This window comes from Archocentrus centrarchus, chromosome 1 (assembly GCF_007364275.1).
Source record: "Archocentrus centrarchus isolate MPI-CPG fArcCen1 chromosome 1, fArcCen1, whole genome shotgun sequence".
NCBI lineage: Eukaryota > Metazoa > Chordata > Actinopteri > Cichliformes > Cichlidae > Archocentrus > Archocentrus centrarchus.
The window spans coordinates 23,751,003-23,777,088 of NC_044346.1; the positions used below are offsets into that span (position 1 = coordinate 23,751,003).

At 40.7% G+C, this 26,086-nt stretch overlaps 2 protein-coding genes across 2 annotated transcripts; both read left to right on the forward strand.

Annotated features, from left to right (window-relative positions):
* The first annotated feature begins 3,549 nt into the window (after nt 1–3,549).
* LOC115790258 (low-density lipoprotein receptor-related protein 8-like) lies at nt 3,550–10,052 on the forward strand. Its single transcript, XM_030744031.1, has 6 exons — nt 3,550–3,718; nt 5,727–5,852; nt 6,360–6,734; nt 7,043–7,420; nt 8,588–8,710; nt 9,101–10,052. Exons 1-6 carry the CDS (start codon nt 3,637–3,639, stop codon nt 9,265–9,267), a joined length of 1,251 nt encoding a protein of 416 aa, XP_030599891.1. The 5' UTR covers nt 3,550–3,636; the 3' UTR covers nt 9,268–10,052.
* A 4,222-nt stretch (nt 10,053–14,274) lies between these two features.
* Nucleotides 14,275–25,542, forward strand: LOC115790243 (low-density lipoprotein receptor-like). The gene is made up of 18 exons (XM_030744005.1): nt 14,275–14,509; nt 18,658–18,783; nt 19,131–19,253; nt 20,134–20,508; nt 20,722–20,844; nt 20,947–21,069; nt 21,243–21,365; nt 21,487–21,615; nt 21,726–21,897; nt 22,320–22,547; nt 22,659–22,777; nt 22,882–23,021; nt 23,448–23,589; nt 23,679–23,816; nt 23,903–24,073; nt 24,605–24,682; nt 24,820–24,980; nt 25,104–25,542. Exons 1-18 carry the CDS (start codon nt 14,428–14,430, stop codon nt 25,140–25,142), a joined length of 2,592 nt encoding a protein of 863 aa, XP_030599865.1. The 5' UTR covers nt 14,275–14,427; the 3' UTR covers nt 25,143–25,542.
* Nucleotides 25,543–26,086: the final 544 nt, after the last annotated feature.

Genomic DNA, 26,086 nt, shown 5'->3' on the forward strand with positions numbered 1-26,086 from the left:
TGCTTTTAATTTGTGTGATGACCCCATTTCACCGCAGAGAGGAGGTCTCATACAAATAGAACAAATGTTTTAGGCTCTACCCAGTGAAGTCACATTTGTATCCTTTAGACCTGTCAGTCTCTTTAAACCTCATACACCAAAAGAGCTTTCTTCGATGAGTTATCTCATTTATAATTTTTTCTCTTAAATTCAAGTGGCCAGAGCATAAGGTAAAATTAGCATTATGTCGTAATAGTCTCGCTCTAAATATGGTCATGCCAATAAATCAAAGCAGAAACTCTTTATCCAGATGACAAAAAGCATTGCTGTGCCTCTAAAATGTATGTTTGCTCAAGAGAGAGAGATTCTGAATGTACGGCATGCTTAGAGGAGCGTGCTTGTCACGTGCTGAGATGTGCAAGTTTTGGGGTTTAAACTTAAGCTTCACAGTGAGTTCAGTGTTTATTCATAAGGAGACGAGGGCGAGGGGAACAAGCTCATTTTTCTGATTTCGGGAATCCTTACACTCCCCCTGGCCATCTTTTGTGCAAATTTGGTATGAATCAGACTGGTAGTTTTGCAGCAATGTTGTTAACAAACAGACAAACATACCAAAAACATTACCCAGTTCCCCCTTCTGGGGGCAGGATAAAAATAACATTATTTAAGGAAAATGAAGCATATTTGAATAGCTTGGACCATCAGAGCAGAGCTAAATGAAAAAAGGTGCTGCTTGACCCCTCCCCCCTTAGCAGATGTTCATAGTTGGTTTTAAGTTGCTGAAGGGGGAGTGTAAGGATTCCCGAAATCAGAAAAATGAGCTTGTTCCCCTCGCCCTCGTCTCCTTACAAACAAACACTGAACTCACTGTGGAGCTTCAGTTTAAACCCCAAAACTTGCACATCTCAGCACGTGACAAGCACGCTCCTCTAAGCATGCTGTACATTCAGAATCTCTCTCTCCTGAGCAAACATACATTTTAGAGGCACAGCAATGCTTTTTGTCATCTGGATAAAGAGTTTCTGCTTTGATTTATTGGCATGACCATATTTAGAGCGAGACTATTTCAACATGATTACAGTACGAGTTTGAATCTCCCAAATCCAAGCAAAACAAAGTGTTGCCTCTCTGTGTTTTAACAGTGACAGTAGGTACCGGGCCAGAAGAGAGGTACGCACAGACCCAGAGCATAGCAGATAGCTATGTGGTGTTCTGAGAGAGACTAGTGCTATAGTGAACAGTTGGTGCTCCACTGATGGTAAACACTGTGAGGCGAGTCTTATTATTGTGTGTGGGGAAGAGTTAAAAAATAATTTTTTGCAGTTTTCTCTCATCCATGAGTGCTACACTGGTTCCCAACATTCCTCAGTGTTGACCAGGATCGTAGCTGCACTCTTCACATTGACGGAAATGACTGTGATATAGTTAAGGCTGGATCAGGTGACCCTGAACCCTGCCTTAGTTACACTACAATAGGCCTAGGCTGCTTAGGGGTTGCCATGATGCATTTTTTTTTAATGTATTTTTCATTCACCTCTTCTCACTCTGTCACCAATCTGCATTTAATCATTAGTTAATATTAATCTCTTGCGCTCTTCCACAGTGTGTCTTTTGTCCCTTCAACCCCAACCAATTACGGGAGACGACTGCTCCTCCCTGAGCCTGGTTCTGCTGGAGGTTTCTTCCTGTTAAAAATGAGCTTTTCCTTCCCACTGTCGCCAAGTGCTTGCCAAGTCATCAAGTCGCCAAGTCGTTCTGACTATTGGGTTTTCTCTGTAACTATTGTATAGTCCTGATGTGACTGTTGTGATTTGGTGCTATACAGATAAAAGTGAATTGAAAGTAAATTCAATTCTGTGTCTATCCCTACTTGCCTCGTCTCCTCAACACCACTGTTAGCGACCTCCTTGCTTAGGCCTCAGGTGATGGTTGAACCTCCCCCTACTCCAGCCATAGCCCCAGCTGCTGTGATGGCCTTTGATAGGGCCAAATTCTTTTACACCTTACCTTGAATACATGACTGCCAACATGCTTGTGGCTTTTTTTTGGCGTCTGCTAATAGGGCCCACACTCTCCCTGTTCTGAATGTATTTTGGATCTGTGGAAATGATAAACTGCATCAGCTTCTCTCCATTAACTGGACTGGTCTGTGTGCTCGTGTTACTTTGGTCTCTGAGGTGCATGTTGCGCTGCAATCAGCAGCAGTTCATTAATTACATGCATGATGCACTGAGAGGATTAGCTGAGCAACTCTCTGCCACTTCCATGCTCTCCTGGTAAAATTGTATGGCCTTAGACTTGCTTCTTGCTGATCGTTAGGGTGTCTGTGTCATGTCTGGTGAGTTCTGCTGTACCTTCATCACTAATAACACTGTTTCTGATGGGTCTGTGGCCAGAGCCTTAGAAGGGTTGCATAATCCGGGAAGAGCTGGCTGCAAATTCTGGAATAGATAATGGCATGTGGGACTGGCTGGAGTCCATGTTTGGATGATGGAAGACTGTTATTGTTTCTGTTGCTTTAGGCTTGATAAGTGTAGTTCTGTCTTTTGGCTTGTGTGGCTGCTGTGTTATTCCATGTCTCTGAGGTCATATTCAGTGTGCCATAGACAAGAGTGTCTCTCATACTAGGCTTTGTCTTTCCCCTGGCTCATTTGTTTGTGTTCTCCTTCAATAGTGTAAGACTTGTTTGCCCCATCTGCTGCTCCATATATCTTGTTGAACTGTGCTTGACATGTGTAGTGCAGTTTTCCAACTGAAAATTGTGTGTGCAAACTGCAGCTATCTCTTATCCTTACACTGAGGAGAACCAATGGTAGCTAGACAGGTGCTACACGTGGGATTTCTTCAACTCTGCAACATGAGTGAATTTCTTTCTTTTTATTTTAATCCAAACTTGAGTTCTTCACACACTACAAACTGATCAGTTTCCTGCTGTATGAAGAACAACATGCAGGGAAAAGCAGGATTCACCTTTCTGAATAACTGGATTCCATGTTGGGGGATTACATCAAGCAGCATCAAGGGGAGGGATGGGAAAACAGGGAACAAAATTTTTCCAGGGGGAAATCAGAAAAAATCTGGCACCCAGAATTTCTGACTGATTCTTCCAAATTGCAGCTTTTTCTGCAGCACTTCATCAAACAAGTTGTATCACTAATAAAGCTGTTACTTTGTTTTGCAAATGATCTGCTTGATATTGACCCAAATATTGATCCTTAACTTGACCCAGTCAATACACAGATGTAAGTAAGCTATTTTGTCTGATTTTAAACTATCCAGAAAATTCAAGGTATTCTGATCAGGTTAGTCTCTCATGCGATTAACATGCTAAAGGTCCCTGGCTCACACGTGGTCTTCCTTTTTTGTAATGTATAGGACTGTAGTGTGACTGTGGTTTTAACACATCTGGTTTCTTTTGCAACATTATAAGAGCTGATATCAGTGTTTTATTGATTTGGTCTGCCACAGTTTTCTCTTCCTTTCAGACTCTCACACACAAAAGTCAGTGGTTTGGGAGGAAGATATATTGTTTGATGGAGGAGGAGGGATGGAACCAGCAGGCTCTACCCACTCACCGCTGCTTGCTTTGACCCCCCCAGCCACTAAGAAATTGTTCAGACTTCTTTTTGTAGCAGTCAAAAGAAGAAGAAAGAGAACATGTCTGGGATAAGGAAGGGAATCACTGCACTGTCCGCTTTCTGGTGTCTGTTGATGCTTGTTCATTGTTTGTGTCAAACGGGTGAGAAAATTGATTTATCAGCACTTATTCTTTTTTCTTTTCCCCGATTTTTCCACCTCTTGATCGATGCTTAGTAGTATTGTTACTACTAAGCATCGATCAAGTTACTACTAAATAATAGTATTGTTTCTCGGTTTACCACATTCTCCAAACTACTTGTTACTCGGGGTAATATGATCTAAACTGACGCTGAGCAGTTCTAATTGCATTGCTGTTGTTATTTTTGTAGTGGTGTTCACTGGTTGTTTCTGGAGTTCATTAAATGTACCTGTGACAGCCGATCACTGTAATCACTGTAACCACAGCGCCACTCGCTGGTGGAAGACAAAAAAAGAAAGCTGCAGGCGAGAGTGAGCAGGAGATTTGTACGAGCGTGAGAAGAAAAAACCTCGAGTGAGAGAAAGAGATTAAACAGCTGAGCAAGTTGGGATCGGATGCATTTTGTTTTCTATCTGTGAGAGTGGTTGTGTTCAACTTCGCCCAATATGGCTAAAATCTGTTTTGATCGAGTTCGAACTTCCACTGAAGCTTTCCATTCCTGCTGGATCCAGACATTAGGAGCTAAATATAGACACACCGGTCCACCGTGTCAGTTACACGCTTTGCGTGGTACTGTGGTAGGACTACACCATAATCTTTGTTACTGCGACACGCAGTGGACTTAAGAAAGGATTACACATTGGTTGGGAATTCAAATAGCTTTCTCTTTAAATCTTTGGACTACTTTTCATGATTCAGCTCTGCAATTCCATTTATTCTATTGGTGCAGTACTGGTAACTCGTTAAAGTGTTAGAGTATTTCTAACCAGTCTAGTGGGTGAGGTCCAGTGAGTGGAAGGATTAGGTCAGGGATCCTCAAATCCAGGCCTCGAGGGCCTGGATTTGGATGTGTCCCTGATCCAACACACCTGAATCAAATGGCTGAATTACCTCCTCAGTATGCAGTCAAGTTCTCCAGAGTCCTGCTAATGACTTCTGTATTTGATTCAGGTGTGTTGAAGCAGAGACACATCTAAAACTTGCAGGACACCGGCCCTCGAGGCCTGGATTTGAGGAGCCCTGGATTAGGTGAACGGAATCTGGCCTAATTAAACTGAGATGTTAGAACTGAGTCGACTCATATTGATCAGAGTTAGAACAGCAGATAAAAGAAATCTAGATCAACCCTAAAGGAACTAATACAGGTTAACTTGTAAGATTAAAATCAAACCTGAACTGGACAGGTAGATTTAGTTTGCTTTTTGTTTTATTCTTTTATGTATTCAATTCTTCGATTTGGGTGCATAAATTAATGTGCGTGTAATGTGCATGTGTATTCACCTTCCGCTTGTGTCCCTCGTTCACACACATTTTCTGTCTTGCTTCACCTGACTTTGATTCCTCTTCTCTCCAGAGCATATCTCCACCTCTCCAGGCTCTCTTCCACTTGCTGCCTACTCTCACTACAGGTGTTGTCTGTGAAACTCATTTTCAGAGAGATTCCTGCCTGACCTCATCTGTCAGCCTGTCCATTATCACTGCAAACAAGAAGGGTCTCATAGCCGACCCGTGATGTAATCCCACCCCCACCTTGAACCCACTCATCACTCCTACTGCACACCTCACCACTGTCTCACTGTCCTCATACATGTCCCGCACCACCCTCACATACTTCTCTGCTACTCCTGACATCCTCATACAGTACTACAGTTCCTCTATTGACACCCTGTCATATGCTTTCTCTAGATCAACAAAGATGCAGTGAAGCTTCTTCTAACCTTCTCTATACTTCTCCATCAACATCTACATTTGCAAATATTAATTCACATTTGTGACACTTCTAAGACTAATTTCTCTCCATCATATTTTATTAATATGTTGACACAAGTTCACATTACTACAACATGCTTAACAAGGTATGAATTGAGAGTGAAGTACTGATGAGAGCTTGTGATGTTAAGTGTAAATGAGGGTGTCAGTTTGTCCTCGTGTCATACTGAACCTCAGTTGTGATTTTGATCATTCGCAGATGCCGCTTTCATATGCAGCTCCACTCAGTTTAATTGTGGAAATGGGAGGTGCATCCCAAACAGATGGATTTGTGATGGAAATGATGATTGTGGTGATGGAGCTGATGAGCTGCCTGCTACCTGTGGTATGTTGTCACAGAGGACTGAAAAAGTAAAATGTACTGTTAAAAACAAACAAACCCACTATCGTCACAGTATAACACAAAGCCAGTTAGTGTCCAGGTAGTCTGAGAATATGGACAATATTGTGAGACTATCCAGCCACTAGCACAAACCAAACTGGAGATTTGAACCAAGCTGCAGCTTATATTAAAATATGGACTAATTGTCCACAGTCTGGCCTTCTAGTAATGAACATGGATGCAATAGCAGTGCATTGAGGCAAATAAAAACAAATGAAATGATATAAGAAAGTTAAAGTAAATAACTGAATACAAAAACTGGACTTGATTAGAATTGTGTTTTGTGTCTCCAGATGGCAGTAGGATGAAGTGCAGATTTTTGCATGCAATCTTGGAGTCAATTTATTATATAAAAATGTGTTTAAAAGTAAACAAGTGTTGCTGATGTCACATCTGATCCATTTCTTATTGCCACATTAACTCCTTTCTCCCTCACTTGTCTCACCCAAGCGGCCAAACAGTGCAGAGATGATGAGTATCGTTGTGCCAGTGGCAGGTGCATACCAAAGAACTTAGTTTGCAACAGTGATGATGACTGCTTAGATGGCTCAGATGAGGCTTCCTGTCAAAAACCCACCTGTAACCCAAGGGCCTTCCAGTGCAACAACACAGTGTGTGTATCGTTGCTTTGGCTCTGCGATGGAGACAGGGACTGCACTGATGGGTCTGATGAGTGGCCAGAGAACTGTGAGAGAAGGCAGTTGGAGAAGAAGTCACAATGTAGCGTCCACCAGTTCCAGTGTGGGAGTGGGGAGTGTTTCCACAGAAGCTGGGAATGTGATGGAGAGTTTGACTGCCAGGATCGTTCAGATGAGACTAACTGCAGTGAGTTTTTTACTTTAATTTATTACTACTACTTTCATTCAGCATATTTTTAATCATTCTCTCCATTTCCTGTTGCTTGAAGATAAAAAAATAGATACCACAAACCACCTGGAACATATGATAGCTTGGTTAAAATAGCATGTGGTTGGAAACATTGAGTTAATAATTTTAAAACCTTAAAATTGAAAACACCTAACAAACCAACTGCAGGTTTGATAATGATTGTTAAGCTTTACAGTACAGTAGTCACAAGCTGTATCTCTCTGTTATTAAATGAATTGAGCCATGCTTCATGTTTCTCTTCTCAGACCTTAAAACCTGTCAGGAGTCAGAGTTCAACTGTGGTGGTCCCACTAACCGGTGTATACCAAAAAGATGGCACTGTGATGGTGACAACGACTGCTCAGATGGCTCAGATGAGGCTTCCTGTCCAAAACCCACCTGTAACCTTCAGTCCTTCCAGTGCAACAACACAGTGTGTGTGCCATCGCATTGGCGCTGCGATGGAGACAAGGACTGTCGTGATGGGTCTGATGAGTGGCCAGAAAACTGTGAGGGAAGGCAGCTGGAGAGGTCACACTGCGGCATCCACCAGTTCCAGTGTGCGAGTGGGGAGTGTATCCACAGAAACTGGAAGTGTGATGGAGAGTTTGACTGCCAGGATCGTTCAGACGAGGCTACCTGCAGTGAGTTTTTTTTTTTACTTTAATTTATTCCTACTGTACTTTAGGTGCTTTGCTATCAGCAGCCTGTCACAAAAATGGAAGAATTTGCCCCTATAAGGCCTATAAAACTATATACAGCACATGAACAGTTTCTGAAAGTCATGACTTTTAAAAAACAAGAAAAAATCCAGCAAAGACCTGACACAGGACCTGAAAAATGCATCTACTGTTTGCTGAAGTCTCATTAGAAACGGTCTGAATGGAACGGTGACTGTGAAGAAGCCATTTGTCAGGAAGGGAAACTGGAAGAAAAGGCTGAGGTATGCTAAATTACACAACAACCAGACTGAAAATCAGTGTCAACAGTTCTTATAGAAGTGATGAATCCAAATTTGAAGTTTTTGGTTCAAATCATCGTCAATCATGTGTGGAGATGGTCAGGAGAGTGGTACAACAGTGTGTGTCTACACTACAACCATCTGTAAAACGCAGTGGAGGCTTTGTCATAATTTGGGGCTGAATTTCAGCCAGTGGTGTTGGGGGTCTTGTCATGTTTAATGAACATAGATAAATACAGTCAGATTTTGATCCACCAATACCATCGGGAAAGCACCTGATTGGCACTGACTTAATTTTTGAGCTTGACAGTGATCCCAATTACACCCCCAATGCAGTAAAACACACAGTGGAACACTATCAATCAGGGACTGGCCTCCACAGAACTCGGACCTCACCATCATTAAAGCAGTGTGTAATCACCTTGATATAGGATAGAACAAAAGACAGCCAACATCAAAAAGAGAGCTCTGAATGTCTTTCATGAAGCCTGGAAAAGTATCTCTGAAAACGAATTAAAGAAATTACAAGAAAGTCTCAGAAAGTTCAGGCTGTGTTGAAGAATAAAGGCGGTCATGCCAAATACTGATTTTTCAAGCTTGTTAGACTCAAGACTTTGCATAGCACAGTGCTTAGCTCGATAAGTAAATGTGTGATATGTGAATCAAATTCTCAAAACAAAATAATGAACCATTCACTCAGAATGACTTTACTTCTCATAGCACAACAGCAGCACCACAGAAAGTCAGAATCACCTTTTTAATGCTGCTGTAGAACAACTTTACACGATAGTCACAGGAAATCTCGCTGTTATTGTGCGAAATGAGTCGTCCTTCATGTTTCTCTCTTCAGTACGTAAACGCTGTCTGGATACACTGTTCGACTGTGGCTCCTCCACGCAGCAGTGTATACCAAAAATATGGCGCTGTGACGGCGATGAGGACTGTTCGAACGGCGCTGACGAGAAAAACTGCAGTAAGTTCTTTGTACAACTTTAAACGTTTAAAACTTAAACAGTGAAAAACTGTTTTTCCATAGTTTACCTGAAATGTACAAAGCATTACTTGTAACACCTGCGATGCTGCAGATGAAACTTTTTAGAGTGCATAAAATAGTAAGAAAAAGTTTTGCTATATAGGTGATAAACAGCTTGTTGCTGAAGAGTGGAGTTGCTGAAGATGCAGTGTTAAATAGAATAAATGTTTTGTGTGTCATTTTTTGATGCTGTCACCTATCTGAACGGCACTGGCCATTGATTGATTGTAGAACAATACCAATACCTTTGAATGAGGGAGTTCCCTGTCCTCTAAGGATTTGCTTGTCGTGAACATTATTTGAAAGCTTTTTGCTTCTTCGTCTCCACAGAAAACAATGCGTGTTTGATTGGAAACGGTGGCTGCTCTCACTACTGCAACAGTCTGAAGACTGGCTACAGTTGCTCCTGCCCTGATGGATACAGACTGAAGGAGGACAACAAAACTTGTGAAGGTGACACTGCTCTGCGTGAACATGCTTGGCAGCTACAGGTGTGAAGACGATACGATTGACCCTCCATTCAAATAAAAGTTATATATTAACAGTTAATGAATTGGCATTCATGACCAATATCTTACAATGTAACTTGCATATTTCTATTGATGTTGCTTGATTAGAATTTCTACATGAAGACATGCTATTACTTTAGTACTACATTTTACTATACTGCCATCCACTGTCTGTTTAAAGCAACACCCACGTATGCATGTTAACAGGAGGATGCATTAACAAGTATATGATTAAACACAACTATGTAACACTCACCGAGTTACAGAAAATGTATTAAATGTGTGTGTGTTTATGGCAGGGGGCGGGTGTAAATCTTGCCATCAAGACTTACATTATTAAAGTATTAACTTTCTCTGAAAACAATTATTCAGATTTTCTCATTTTTATGACACACTATAAATGAGTCCTTAAATAACCTAAAGGGTGTGCTTTACTCAGTACTGTTTCATGGTTTTTTATGAAGTGAAGCTGTTACCTGACCTTCCATATATCATCTGGACATACCTGGTGTTTCAACTCTGCCTCACTCTGATGATGTCTTGCAACGGTCTCTGGACCCTCTTTGCTTGCTGAGGTGTGTGTACACCCGATGTTTGTGACTGTTTAGTTTGGGAATCCAGCCAGCTGCACACGCAGGGTGTTTCCAGACTTCTCCGAAGCTCTTTAGAAACACACCTGAGGTATTTAACTGAGGTTTGATGGAGCTGATGCTGTTGTACTCTACAGCATAAAAACACCCTACTTTATCTTGCTGCTGCTTACTTGTTACACTTCCAGTATAAAAACTTATAACTTTTGATTATACTTAAATAATCCCGAGGTTGTAATACACAAGTACTATAACTTCATTTGTTGTTGTGTGGTGATTTTAGAATTTCTGAACTGTTTTGTGTACTTTGGAACTTTTCTACTTTAGATTTTTTTAAGACGAAGGACCAGAGGGACATTAGCTCCTCTCTGTTTGTGATTGTCTCATGGCTCTGTGGTGCCATTAGGCATTCATATGGTATTGGATATACTATATAGAATATTTTCAGATTCTAATGTCAATACATGTATGTACTGCTTGCAAAATCAGTACTGATCACAGTAGGTAATGAGAAAAGTACACATATATGGACATATGTACAGTATCCGGTTACCTACTCTAACACACACGTACAGTTGTGGTCAGAAGTTTACATGCACTCATCATGGGCATAAATGTCATGGTTGAATCTTCCCTTCAGAACTTGATTCTTTATGGCACAGAACCAACAGGGTGCTGGGAAATATTCCTCAGAGATTTGATCCATATTGACATGATAGCATCCCACAGTTGCTGCAGATTTGTCAGCTGCCCATCCTTCACGCAAATCTACCACTTCACCACATCCCAGAGATACACTTTTGGATAGAGATCTGGTGACCGTGGAGGCCGTTTGAGTACAGTAAACTCAGGAAACCAGTTTGAGATTATTTGATCCTTGTGACATGGAAGCAGCCATCAGAAGGCAGAAGACGGTCATAAAGTGATCGACATCTGCAGCAACAATACTCAGGTAGGCTGTGATGTATAAATGCTGGTCAGTTGGTACTAAGGGGCCCAAAGCATGCTGAGACATGGATTAAGCATAGTTTTAGATTAAAGACATTTTTCACTGGAGCTCTTTTTTTCTTCTTTTTGTGTAAGACTATAAACTCGACCTAATCCATGTCTATGTTAGCTGGCTATGTGTATTTTATACTATGGACTGTAAAAATGCCTTTTTTTAAAAATAGTCTAAGTATTTAATTAGAATTATTGACACATTCATCAGACCTTAAATTATTAGTTGTTGATGATGTCACTGCATTATATTTATTATGTCCTTAGCAGCTGGAACCCAAAGCGAAGAAATTAGTTTGAGTTAAAGCTATTGAATTTAATTATATGTTTTAGTCTCAGAAGTAAGGAACACCTCAGTGGAAACTATTTATTTTTTCTTTCCAATAAACAAAATTGCCATTAGCAAAAACTGTAGGGTGTAATGACCCCATTTCACCACTGAGAGGAGGCTCTACCCAGTGAAATCACTCATGCCCTTCAGGTCTGTCAGTCTTGTTAAACCCGATACACCCAACGAGCTTTCTTTAGTGAGTTATCTTCATTTTTTCTCTCCAAGCCCCACATTGTAAAAATCAGGTGTTTTTCTAAGCATTTAGACTTCAGATGCTCTTATTCTTACTGTAGCCAGAGTGTCCACAATAATGTAAAATTAGCCTTATGTTGTGATAGTCTCACTTCAAATATGCTCATACCAGTAAATCAAACCTGAAACTCCTCATCCAGATGACAAGAAGCAAAAATTTATGTTTTGGGGGTTTAAACTGAGGAGCAGCAGTGAGTTTAGTGTTCATTCATAAGGAGAAGAGGGTGGGGGGGGGACAAGCTCATTTTCCTGATTTCTAGCAACCCTTGGACCCCCCCCAGCAACTTTAAACTAGCTGTTAACTGGCAGCAATTCCTGGAAACTGGAAAAGTAATTCACTGTAATTTTGAGTTTCTTCTCCACATCAAAACAATGAATGCACACGTCACATATACAGCACACACATCTCGTAGCGTGCAAATATGTGTCGGTACCCTGTCTGAAACAGGAAAACACAATGTTAGACCACACGTAGGCTTTGAACAAGTCCAAGAGCAGAGTTCCTGTACTAGTGTCACAAAGGAAGTTCCACTGCATTCACAGGCAGCACAGATGCCTGCTGATTTTTTTTTTTTTAAACAGAAAAACTGGCTGACAATTTTATATGAATCTGGTCTGGCATGAGTCCCAGACTCAAATACAAATGTTCAGAGACAGACTTGAGTTAGTGTAAGACCACAAGTTGTGAAAATTTCATGCAACAAAGACAGGGAGACACGCCCATGCTCATGGAAAAAAGCATTAAGTTTTATTTATATAGCGACAAATCACAACAGTCACCTCAAGTTGCTTTATATTAAATAATACAAAGAAAACCCCATCAGTCTGACCACCCCCTCGGTGACAGTAGGAAGAAAAAACTCACTTTTAACAGGAAGAAACCTTTGGCAAAAATTGGCTCAGGGAGGGGCAGCCATCTGTTACAACCAGTTGGGGGTGAGGGGTTGGAAACAGGACAACACACCCATGAATTACACATACATGTACACACTTATCAGATTTGTTGGCCCTGAGACACTCACAATTTTCACAATTCAAGGCATTTAGTGACACTGTGTGTCTCTCTGAGCACTGTTCTCTCTTTAGTAGAAGAGTGTTGATAAGAATTCAAGGCTGCTTGAATTCTCACAGTGAGGAAGATTTCAAATATTCTGGAAAGTAGGAAGTGGTCTGTTATTTATGCCATCTCTGATTTCCCCAACTATTAATGTGTTTGCAGATGGAGAGAAGCAAAATAACAATTCAAGTTGCCAATCAGTTCTTGGCAATCTACGGTGTGAACATATAGCACTAACACTGTAGATCGGGGGACTTGTAGAGGCGGTACTCGTCAGGATATGATGTTGGCTATGATATATAATAATGCTGGCTATAATTCAGAAAGCTGCTGATTAATTATCTAGATTACATTCCCACTCATAATATAGTTCACATATGTCAAAGAATAAGAGCATGTTAATGGCAACCAAGCAAGAGAGACTGCATGTGGTTTAACTGAAAATAAGCTCATACAAATATGTTGTATGTTCACATAAAAAGAATTTGTCTCATCCCCACAGTCACAGTGTCCGTGCATGTTTCAAATCTAACAATTTTATTATTGTCCACATTGTAAATAAAGAGGAACTGTTGTGGTTTGGAAGTCATTATAAAGGCCTGTAAGTCCATTTCGTGGCTTACAGGCCTTTAAGGAAGGAAGTAGAGTTGATGTTTTACTAAATGCACAGGCCATGATTCAGCCCTGTTTAAAGTGTACACACGGAGTTTAAGAGTTGTGCCTGTGTGTGTGTGTGTGTGTGTGTGTGTGTGTGTGTGTGTGTGTGTGTGTGTGTGTGTGTGTGTGTGTGTTAACAGTGATGTGAGTGTAGTAGAATATGTAATCCAGCCGCTTTTTCACATTCCAGGAATACCTCCCACAGAAGGAAAAGCTGAAATCCTTTTTCTGTGTAACAGAACTCTCCATGTTTGGAAATTAGATCAAGCAGCATTAAGGGGAGGGATAACAGTGATGCAGACCACTTTTCCTCAGTGAAAAATTTTTCCAAGGAAAATTAGGAAAAATCTACTAGCCGTCTGACCCCCTTTTTGTGCATCTCTTATAAAGCCGATATTTTGCTTTGCAAATGATCTGTTTGAGCTTAAAGGTGGAACCGTGACTCTTGACATAAATAACCTGATATTTTAGATTTGCATTTTCCTGGTTAATACGCAAAGCTAGTAGAAGCTAGTTTGCCAATTCAAGGTATTCTGATGTTCTCATGTTGTAGTGAAATTGATGGAGTTTATAATTATGATCATTATAAAAAATATGTAACTGACATATCAGTGCTGCATTTGGCCCTTTATTGTTAATTGTTTATTATCATAATTTTATTTTTGCTTTTCCAATCATCTTTGTACTGTAATTTGTTCATAAATGGCTACGTATTAATAAGGAATTACTGTAAACGAAGGAGAAAAAAAGCTTAAAGTTGCAGATGGGTTTTTTTCTTCTCCCTTTTGTAATGCATTGTCATCGCAGTCAGTGTGTCTGTAGAGAGACTGTGGTTTTAATACCTTTGGTTCTTTTCTTTGTTAAATCTGATATCAGTATGTTAGAGATAAATTCGGAGTTTAATCATGCTTATAGACATATACGTTCAAGCACACACGCGCGGTTTGGGAGGAAGAGATGAAACCAGAAGGCTCCACCCCCCCATCCACCCCCCCAGCGCAGCTCACGGCCAAATTCAAACATCACGCCACTGCTCTGGCACCGCCCTCTTAGCTGCATAGAAAATGGTCAGATGTGACACGGACCCCTTGATATTTTTGCCGGCACCCGTCATTTACGCACCGCCGCGGCTGCTTTGTGACTCTGTCTCAACCGGAGTCTTTTACGCACAGATACTACCGTGAACTCTCCTTCTTTCCCACACCTGTGCTCACAGTTCTTTTTGTAGCTGTAAAAAAAAAAAAAATAAGAAGAAAAGGGACATGTTTGGGGTTTTGAAGGGAATCACCGGACTGTCCGCTTGCTGGTGTCTGTTGATGCTTATTCATTGTTTGCCTCAAACAGGTAAGGAAATTGTTTTTCCTGCAGATGTCGTTCCTTTCTTCCGTGTTTCGGGGTGTAATAGTCTGATTCCTTGCATCTATGCAGCTTTACATAAAGTTGTCGGGTACATTTCATGTATCAGTATTTATGTTCGCTTTTTGGTTGCTTATAGGCTGTTACAAATTTAAACGTTTTAATGAACTCTTCCGCTGAATGAAGCGGAATAAAGGTATTTCTCATTTTGAAAATGACTGTTAATTCTCGGATTAATGTTGTAATTCATATACCTGCGAGAAATAGGTAGATAGGGAATTAGTATCGGCCATAATATCACGAAGTGGTTTATGATTCCGGCGTATATGAATGAATTTACGCACAGCGTTTTGATTGGTTCGTTTCGCTGTAAAATTAAACAACATCCAATCGTCTTCGCCAATTCGCCGGCCGGCTTTGGAGTTTCGGATGGGCGGGGCCCAAACAGGCGGTTGTCAACGAGTAGTGCGGGTAGTGGTGGAGGGTGCGGCTGCAAGACGTGGCTTCCTCCCTTCAGCGAGATTCGGGGAATTGGATGCAACAAGGTCTGCATTTTAATTTTAGCTGCCAACACTCAAAATATCAGAGCTTCTAAGAACTTTTACCAACTGTATAAGTAGTGAATTAATGGATGAATGAATACATGAAGCACTCAAAGGTTTTCCAGGTTCCTGACACAAGACAGGATGTAGTCTACATTTTACACAGTGATGCAAAAATTAAATCAATAAAACAATGTAAAATAAACAGAATTAAGTGAAAACAAAGTAAACGGCAGCAGGGAAATTCAGATTAAATAATATATTCTCTAAATGCCCCAAATTATATATTTAATGTAAGATGGACATTAAAATTCATTAATAATTGGATGAAACAGATTATATTGGCTGATGTTAAAATCTTTATGAAATGATGTAATATTTAAAACGTGTTTAATTTTAACCTTGCATCATTAGGATCCAGGTTCTCGTGCTGTCTGAGGTGCTATGCCCCATTATTGTCCCAAGAAAATGAGTGAACTCAATGCCCTTTGAGGCCCACAGTGTTCTGCAGCCCCATTTTGCCCCCCTGCTTCATTAATCCCCTCTAAAATCTGCACTCTCCAACAAGAGCTTTTCAGATGAAAACTTGGGGTTTTCCCAGTTTGTAGTGCTCACACCTGAGTGCCTCAGTCTCAGTGTCTCTGTGTGTTATGTCTTGTTTTTTTTTAAAGATCTGGCTCTGGTTTGTTTCATGAATTCACTTTGTGTTGAGCAAACTCCTGAAATGAGGCTTAACCATAAAGGGTAATAAAAACCTCTTGCCATGTAGTGACTCTCAAAGAGAGAGACACTTTATAGTCTCACCTATGTATTAGGTAGAAATACCTCCAGCTTTAGAATATGTCATCATTCACAAAATAGTCATTGCATAAGATACTGAAATGAGGACAGGAAAGCATTACTAGATTCACTATTCCACAGAAAGCGACCTCATTATCTTTGAACTTTTACAAAGCATGTTTGAAACTTTATTTCACCCCATTACTAGGTTGCAGTCCTCATTTATTACACAGTGATTCAGGTGGATTCAATAAAGTGCAGCAACATTATTGGACTAATCATCATAAATCGAGACACAAAGCAGAAGTGAGTCCTGCTGGTCCTCGTGATGAACAGCCATCCAGGTTATTAGTTAACTGCTGGGCGTGTGATTGAATAAATAAAGCCACCTCTTTGTGAAGGGTTTCTTTGTGTGTGTGTGTGTGTGTGTGTGTGTGTGTGTGTGTGTGTGTGTGTGTGTGTGTGTGTGTGTGTGTGTGTGTGTATTGCAGACATGTATGACAAAAAAACTGGAATGCACCATCAGAAAATAAGGGATCATTGTTGTCACTCAGCATTGTGACCACCTGTCTAACTCCTTGAAAGCCAGTTTCTGCTGTCAAGCAAGCCTCAGTTTAACTACATTTTGAGCTGAATCATAGCAGTCTGATATGTGTTTAAGGTAGTGCCTGAATAGCCTTATATGGTAGTGTTATAAATGTGAAGCCTGGCTTCTTTGAAGGTTCACACTGTGGGTGTAAGTAGTATCTGGAGGAGAGTGTACCTCCAGTTTGTGGCCTTAAATCGTCAATGGAATAGTGATACTTCTGAACTCTTCAGCTTGTAGGCTTTTACTGGAAGTGATACAGATCAATTTCTAGACGAACTTCAGTGGTTGGAAATATGCTTAATGACGTGTTCTGGAAAAAGGAGGCAAACAAGGCAAAACAAATATTGGGGATATTTCAACAAATCTAAAAAATTTAAAAGGCAAAACAGAGGAAGCTTATATTGCCCTCGTAAGTCAGGCAAAAGCTGTACTTTTGTCTTTGAGAAAGCGTTACTGTACAGGGTTAAAGGAAACCTCATTTTACTGAGCAGTCTCAATGCAGGAATCAGGAGTATGGGAAACATTAGCAGTGGAAAATGAAAACATAGGCCTGGGAAGTTTACATTTTCCACCCTAGGAGATGAGATTGGAAATGTGAAGGTCAGGAAGAGGCAGCTTTTGACCTACTTTTGTTCCTCACCTTTTCCATGTATTAAATGGAGTCTTCCTAAGAAGGGGAAATAAGTGAGAGTTCTTAAAAAATTGCTGTAAATTAATTGCAGCATATCATGAAAAAAAAAAAGCAAAACAAAACAATAAAAAAGTGCTGGCATATACTCTGGAAACTCTGTTACTGGAACTTCTGCTGGCTGTTTGCCAGGCTTCATCCCCATGTGTGCATGACGTGGACAGGAAGAGGGTCTTTTTTTCCCTGTAAGGGAAACCCAGACTCACTCCAATGATCCCAAGAATAACAAGACAGGAGACAGAGTCCATTTCTCAATTCTGTATTACTTTCCACAGTTTGGGAGGAGCAGGGTGATAACTTGGCAACATACCAATTATTGAGAAAGCCTGCACTTATGTTATAATCTTCTGAAACACACCACATTATCGCAATCAGTCAGACTTGTTCTGTTTCTTTTGTTGTGTCATCACTCACTCACACTCCTAAGGTGACAGACTTCCTTGTGTTTAGCCTCGCCTCCATCTGTGGGTCACTTTAGTGATGCTGTTACTAGGAATGTCACTCTGGGACCAATCAGAAACTGGTGGTGTGATGGTTCAACTCCTCCCATCTTATTGTCTTAAAGGGATAGTCTGACAATGTCCTCAGGTCACAGGAGGGACAGGCAGTGAGGAGGTGATGGAGGATGACATGTGCAAACTGTGTTAGTTTCGCTTGTGCCACGGTGTTTTCTTTTAGTGGCTGGTTCAGTGAGGTGTTATCGAGGGTCACGCCCTCTGAGTCTAAAAGAAACCAAGGTCAGTTTAAGGTTGTAAAACCTTAAACTTTTAAAACTTAACCAGAGCAGTGAAGCTGTTGCTGCCTGCATGCCCGCAAATAACATGCCTATATACGTTTTCATAGGTAGTCGACTCGAAAGCACATGTGAGATGTTGCAGAAAAGACAATATTTAAGCTACATGAGAAAAGTCATATAGGTGATAAACAAATAGACATATAGGTGAAGATGCAGTGTTAGAGTGAGTAAACATTATAATCCACGTCTTGGCACAAAACTCTTTTATCATTCTCCATTTTATGTTCACTTGTGCATCCTTGGAAAAGGTTGGTGAAGATTTGGGCTTGCATGTGACTGTCTTGGAAGAATAAAGAAAGACAGGACTTTCCCACATTCAAATACTTAACATTAAAGTCACTATGAGTAGTTCTAATATGAGTTGTGGGAACCACACAGTGTTGATAACTTCTTTTGTTAATTTCCTGAGTGAAGCAATGAGCAAAACGTTTTTTTTTTTTTTTTTTTTTAAATGCAGTGTCACTTATCTGAACTTCACAGGCCAGTAATTTTCAGATACACATTAATAAAACTTCCTGTAAAACAGCAGCTTTGTGTGTGTGTGTGTGTGTGTGTGTGTGTGTGTGGGGGGGGGGGGGACTTGTGTGTAGTTTTCAGTCATTCATTAACTACACAGTAATAACCACCCAGGTGTGAACTGATCGATAAGTGCTGATAACAAGATTATGTTAACTGTAAACCAGGGTATCAGTTTGTGCACACATCAGACTGAACTCCAGTTATGATTTTTATCTTTCACAGATGCCGCCTTCATATGCAGCTCCACTCAGTTTAAGTGCGGAAACGGGAGGTGCGTCACCCGCAGGTGGATTTGTGATGGAAGTGATGATTGTGGTGATGGAACCGATGAGCTGCCTGCTACCTGTGGTATGTTATCACAACAAAGCTGCAGCTTAAATTTATGTCTTTATTGCTGGTTTATCTGTGAGTATTTTTGTGCTTTACTGAGTTATAGATATTTTTTTTACAATTTACAAAATTGTAAAAGCATAGCAATTACTCTAACTTACAATGCAAAGCAAAAATATTTAGTTTGGGATCATAGATGATGACGAAAATGATGAAACTATCACTACAGCGAATCAGAAACAGATTAGCAAAGCTACTGCAGCTTCCATAAGTAAATGATTGTTAAGCTTTATGATACTGTAGTCACGAGCTGTATCTGTCTGTTATCATATGAAATGACCCATGCTTCATGTTTCTCTCCTCAGCACTTAAAATCTGTCGGGATTCCCAGTTCAACTGCGGCGCTCCCATGAACCAGTGTATACCAAAAAGCTGGCACTGTGACGGCAAAGCCGACTGTACCAATGGTGCAGACGAGAAAAACTGCAGTAAGTTTTCTACCCGAGTCAAGTTTATTTACTTTATCAATAATTAGAAATGTGTCAAATCATTCACAAACAAGAAATTAAAACTGAAAGAATTAATTTTGTTAAAAAAGGGATCACAAGAACAGACTTAAAGGCCAGTAATCTAAAACAGCTAAACATTTTTTTGAGCTTCTACTAAACAATATGGCTACAACAGCCACGCATTGAGGCAAATACTTATAAATGAAGTTATTTATGTTAGCATAGATAACTGAATTAAAAAAAACTGGACTTGATGACATGCAATCATTTATATACATCATACAGACAAAAGTACTGGGTCACCTATACATTACAGCTGCAGGAGCTGCTCAGCTATGGAAAACCATGCCATGAAGCTCCTTTTGTGCAGATATTAACTCCTTGGATGTTTGGAACTCTGCAGTTATTGAGTAAACAGCAACTTTTATGTACTTAGTGACTTAGCTTTAGCTCTATAACTTTTATGAGGTCTGCCACTTTATGACTGAGTTGTTGCGGTTCCTACATGCTTTCTCTCTGCACTAATACCACTTACAGACTGTGAAATATCTAGAAGGGAAGACATTTCATGAGCTGACTCATTGCAGGGGTGGCATCCTATTACAGTAACACACTTGTGCCACAAATGTTTGTAAAGGCAGACTGCATTACTAGGTGTACAGCTTTGGCGATGGGACTAAAAACACCTGAATTCAAAGAGATGTGGCCCAATACTTTTGCCCATATAGTGCATTTAAAATCCTGAAGTCTAGCTAAACATGCTTTAAAAAAAACAAAAGTAAAACAGTGTTGATGTCACATCAGATCAATTTCTACATTATCACATTAATTTGTATCACCCTCTCTTGTCTCACCACAGCGGTCAAACAGTGTGACAAGTCTGAGTTTCGTTGTGCCAATGGCCATTGCATATCCAAGAGCTTTGTTTGTGACAGCGACAACGACTGCTCAGATGGCTCAGATGAGGCTTCCTGTACAAAACCCACCTGTAACCCTCAGTCCTTCCAGTGCAACAACACAGTCTGTGTGCCATCGCTTTGGCGCTGCGATGGAGACAGGGACTGCGCTGATGGGTCTGATGAGTGGCCAGAAAACTGTGAGGGAAGGCAGCCAGAGAAGAAGCCACGCTGCAGCATTCACGAGTTCCAGTGTGCGAGTGGGGAGTGTATCCATAGCAGCTGGATGTGTGACGGAGGGTTTGACTGCGAGGATCATTCGGATGAGGCTAACTGCAGTGAGTTTTTGAAAAGTTATTTAGAGTTTTTATTCACTTCACTTTTGTGAGTCTAACAGCCTATTTATGCTTGAGCATACAAAGCCAACCTGAGCATCAAAATAAATAATAATAATTTCTGCAGTGATTTTTTTCTTCTTTATTCTAATCTAATTCTCCTTCTCCTTACTCCCCCTCCCTTTATGTTCTTATCCATTTTCCTTCTTTTTCTAGCTCGTTCTACATGTCGCTCGGGTGAGTTCCAGTGTAAGGACGGCACATGCATTGACAAAAGCCTCCAATGTAATGGAAAACATGACTGCAGGGACCTGAGTGATGAGTTTGACTGTAATGCAGGTATTAAGATCTAATTCAGTTTCACTCATACTCTACAAACTGTACACAGAAGCTTCTTTCCCTATGACAGTTCCCTTCATTCTCCCCTGGTCTCTTCCACAGAAAACATATGTGAAGGGCCAACCAAGTTTAGGTGTCACAATGGGGAGTGCATCAACATGGATAAAGTGTGCGACAAGAACAGAGACTGCACTGACGGGTCTGATGAACCAGTAAAAGAGTGTGGTAAGTGAAATCATCTTGTACACCATCATGGCTACGAAACTGTAGGAAAATATAATTAGAATACCAGTCTTGACCTAGATAGCATCTGGTTTGACTGAGTGAGTTCCCTGTCGGTTAAGGATTTGCTCATTGTAATTATAATTTGAAAGCTTTTTGCTTCTTCGTCTCTGCAGGAAACAATGAGTGTTTGACCGGAAATGGTGGCTGCTCCCACAACTGCACAGATCTGAAGATTGGCTACAGTTGCTCCTGCCCTGCAGGATACAGACTGAAGGCGGACAACAAAACCTGTGAAGGTGAGAGAACAGAGACAATTAAAATTCTGCTTTTTAAGAACCATGCTGTCATAAGCATGTGTGCATTAGATACTTAATTAAAAAAAAAATCCCAATAAGTCAACTTCTTCCTCTTCCATAGACATCGATGAATGTGCTGAGCCAGACACTTGCAGTCAGATCTGCTTGAACCTGCCTGGCAGCTACAAGTGTGACTGTGAAGAGGGCTATGAGATTGACCCTGCGACCAAAACTTGCAAGGCTGAATCAGGTAACATCTGAAAGAAAGCCTGCTTAAACCTATTCAACACTTACTCCTCAGAGATCATTTTCAGACTGCATGCCCTCTTTAACTAAACTCTCCTCTTCTGTCTCCACCAGGCATAGTGCCCACCTTGTACTTCACCAACAGACACGAGGTGAGGAAGCTGACGGTGGACCGCAGCGAGTATGTGCGTGTGATCCCACTGCTGAAAAACGCGGTGGCTCTCGACATGGACATGCCAAATAAGATGATCTTCTGGTCTGACCTGTCTCTGAAAAAAATCTACAGGTTAGACTCTTCATCTGTGTCCTGGTAAAATGTACACTTGTCGAGTCCTCTATCTTAAACGTATCCAGACAGAGACCATATCTGTAACTCTGTAATAATAGAAGACTCAGTTAATAAATTAATTTAAAATTAATCCAAAAATTAAAAAAAAAAATTGAAGGCCTAAGTCAATGTAGTAAATATGGTACAAATTGAGATTTCTGCTTTTAATTTGCTCCTCTATTTATATTAACCTTTGTATTAAATTGCCCGTTTTATTTGATTTTTTTTATTATTCTATTTTTACATTTCTTTATGCATTTCCTACATCATTTTGCATTTTATGAGGTGGCTTTTGTTCAAGACCTAGGATGGACTGCAATATCTGCAAGCAATATCTGTCTCTAAAATGAATCTCTCCATTTTTGCCTCCCTCCTAACAGCTCCAAGATGGATGTGGCCGGCGACTCTTCTCACCACAATGTGGTGATTGGCAGTGGGATTGAGGCCCCAGAGGGCATTGCGGTTGACTGGATCCATGGCAACATCTACTGGACTGACAGTGTTTTGAAGACTATTTCTGTGGCAACAACAGATGGCAGTAAGAGGAAGACCCTCATCACTGAAGGCCTGGACAAGCCAAGAGCAATCACAGTCGACCCAGTAAATAAGTAAGTGTTTCAACAGACATCTCAGCTTGTACATTTATTCGAACTAGTTTGAGTTTGAGGTGAACTGGTGCATTTTGACTTTATCCTCATGCAATTTCTTTTGCTCTTTAGTTTGATGTACTGGACAGACTGGGGTGAGGAAGCTAAGATTGAGAAGAGTGGGCTGAACGGTGCGGGTCGCATTGCTTTAGTAACAGACAACATTGTGTGGCCCAATGGCATCACCCTAGGTAAGCACAACTTTATGAATACATTTTAACAGTACATTTTATTTACTGTTAAATGAAAGTACAGCAGTGATAACTGTTGCTTGTGTGTTTTATTTTCCTTCCAGACATGGTCAGCCAGCGTCTGTACTGGGTCGACTCCAAGCTGCATTCTCTCTCCAGCATCGATGTGAATGGAGGCACCCGACACAGTCTCATCATAAATGAGGCAAAACTATCCCACCCGCTCTCCCTCACTGTCTTTGAGGTTAGTAATGAAGTTTATTCCCAGATTAAATTTGAGGCTGTGAAGGGATCGAATGAATCATTTGGGTCAGAATCAAAATAGGAAAAAGACAGGAAATGCAAACCTCACTGGTTTATTATCAATATGCACTGCATTTTTGAATTGTTACCAATATACTACACTACTAAAAAGCGAGCCAGTGCAAGCCTAATCCAGTTGGTGGGCAGTTTTCCAGTTGAAATGGCTTAAAGATTAAAGTCAGAGCTTTAATTGCTGAATGCAGATTTGACATCCTCTAAATTGGATCAGTACTAATTCTTAATCAGTTTCAATTTTGAATCCTAATTTGTGTTGGTGGGAACTGTAGAAAATTGTTACATAACTAACTGAACAATAGCTTGTTACTGAACTGTTTAACTCAAATGGCATTTTTCTTAAAAAAAACAGGAGAAAGTATTTTGGACAGACATGAACAACGCTGCTGTGTTTAGTGCCAACCGCCTGACAGGGGGGAACATCACCGAGCTGGTGAAGGACCTGAGCCAGCCAGAGGACATCGTATTACACCACAACCTCAAGCAGCCAATTGGTAAAAAAAACTTGTCTACATTAGAGCTATAAGAAAAACCCAGTTCAATCAGAATCATGTTTTCTAATGCCGATTCTGTTTTGTTTTAGGCACAAACTGGTGCATGAATGGAGGTTGTGAGTTCCTGTGCCTACCTGCCCCTCAGCTCGACCAGCAGTCTCCGAGATACACCTGTGCCTGTCCTGATGACATGATCCTGGGACCTGACATGAAGAAATGTGTGACAGGTAAACGTCTCGTCCTCATATCACCAAAAACAATGAGTTTTTAACATCAAATCCTGACATTAACCATTCTATTTTTTATTTCACAGGAAGCACAGCTGCACCTCCTGCTAAAGATAAAACTGCTGCACCGCTGCCACCACAAGGTCCCACAAAACCTGCTACACCCAGGCAACCTGTCCCAACCACCACAACTACAACCACCGCCAGAGCTACCAAAAAATCCACAACTACCTCTAAGTCTGTTGCCACTGCTCAAGGTACAGGGAGCACTTGCTGATACCTGTGTTAGGTGACTGTAAAATACATGCAAAGGAAAAGTTTCACAGAGTACAGTTCTTATCCTAGTTATGTGTGTTTATGCTCAGGGTCACCAGTGAGGCTGATTTTTTTTTTAATGTTTTTTTATGGTAATCAAACATTTGACTGATGCTGTTTTTAGCATCCTATTATATGATTTTTTTATCTCTAAGCCAAATGGAAATTATTAGTCTCTGACTGATTGCCTACAGTGAAATTAACTGGAGGCAATCCCTTACAGACACTGTTAGAACAATATGTTAGCCTTTATTGAAGTTGTTCCAGAAAGCTAATTACTTCATACTTAAAATGACCAGTAGTAGTTTTACTGGGATTTTATTGGGTGATATATCATGTAGGGCTGGTTCTTCAGGACTAAACGAGGCTAAGCTAATTGTCTTCTGGCTCATGTAGAACAAGAGTGGCATTGTTCTTCTCATCCGTCTTTAAGGGATTATATAAAGAAACCATTTTTTTCTCTGCTTTTTCAGGTGACAGAAAAGCAGTTGTGCAGCCTCAAGAAGCTCCTGCCTCCCACCCTCTTGCTCTCTACGTCGTGTTGCCGCTAAGTAAGGCCCACATTTAAGCTCTTCATGGCTCTCTGTCAAATACAACAGCACGGCTTACTCACACTTACAGTGCAAAAGGCTGCTTAATCTGCTCTCTTTTTCACTGAATAGCCTTTAACTCTCCTGATTCTCTGCAGTGATCGTGGCCCTGCTGGTCTTTGGAGGAATGTACCTTTGGAGAAACTGGCGTAGGAAGAACACCAACACCATCCACTTTGACAATCCCGTGTACCAAAAAACCACCGAAGATGAACTACACATCTCCAGGAACGGCTCTGATGGCTACGTGTATCCTGAGGTATCTTAACTTAAACTCATTTTGGAAATATTATTTCTAAAAAACAAAAAAAAAAAGGAAGAGATTATACAGTTTTAAAGCTTTGTTCATACAATGTTGCTTTTTTATTTTTATTTTTTGCAGCGCCAAATGCTGAGCATGGATGACACAGACATGCCCTGACCTAAAAATGAAGAAAGTTTTATTTGAAGTGATGGAAACAAGAACTGCTGCTCAACAACCCCATTCCCTTCCCCTAGTAACCTCATTTTGTGGCTTATGTTTCCAACCTCAGCACTGTGCCGTCCAAGCCTGCAAAGGAGTTGAAAGAAAAAAATAATCTCTTTTTTTTTTTTTTTTTCCTTGGGTCCTCAGGAAAGTATTGACAGGTGCCCTGCTTCTGTGGATAAACAGGTAGCAAGCTGAGACCATCAGCTACAGGGTGACACATCTGTCACCTGGTATTGGTCCAATACATCATTAGTCCCTTTTTTTGTACGTGTGTGTGTGTGTGTGTTTATGAAGACATGCATCTGATCTTCCTCAATATCCAAACCCATTCAAACACAGCAAAATGCAAAAACAAGCAGAGACAAAACCAGGCAGTTTTGTTTCTCATCCAAGTCACCAGAGTTCAAAATCACAACACAGAGCAGTGATAACAAGAAGCAGTGGACACCTACATGCAGGGAGGTCTCGGGCATAAAGAAGTCCGACCACTAATTTAATACAAAATGAAGGACTAATGGATAGTTTCAAGAGATGATGTTCTTAATCCTTGATCCATGATTCTTTTGATGCTATCTATATATTTTTTAGGTGTTCTTGCTAAGATGCAGATTGTTCCACCACATCGCCTTTGTGTGCCGTTTACCCAACACAAGCTTTACTTGAAAAGCCTAAAACATATTGTCTTAACACACCTTCCAGCCACATTCTGGTAGTTTAGTGAAGTTTAGAGATGCACATACAGTAAATGCCTTATTAATCCCACTCCACTGATGGTCTTCACACCATCATATTATGACCTTCTGTTATCCTACACAGAGAGGCAGACATTCAGTCGTTTAGCTTGCTGTCATCTCTCAAATAAGAGACGAGTGTGGTGGATTACAGATGGTTTGCAC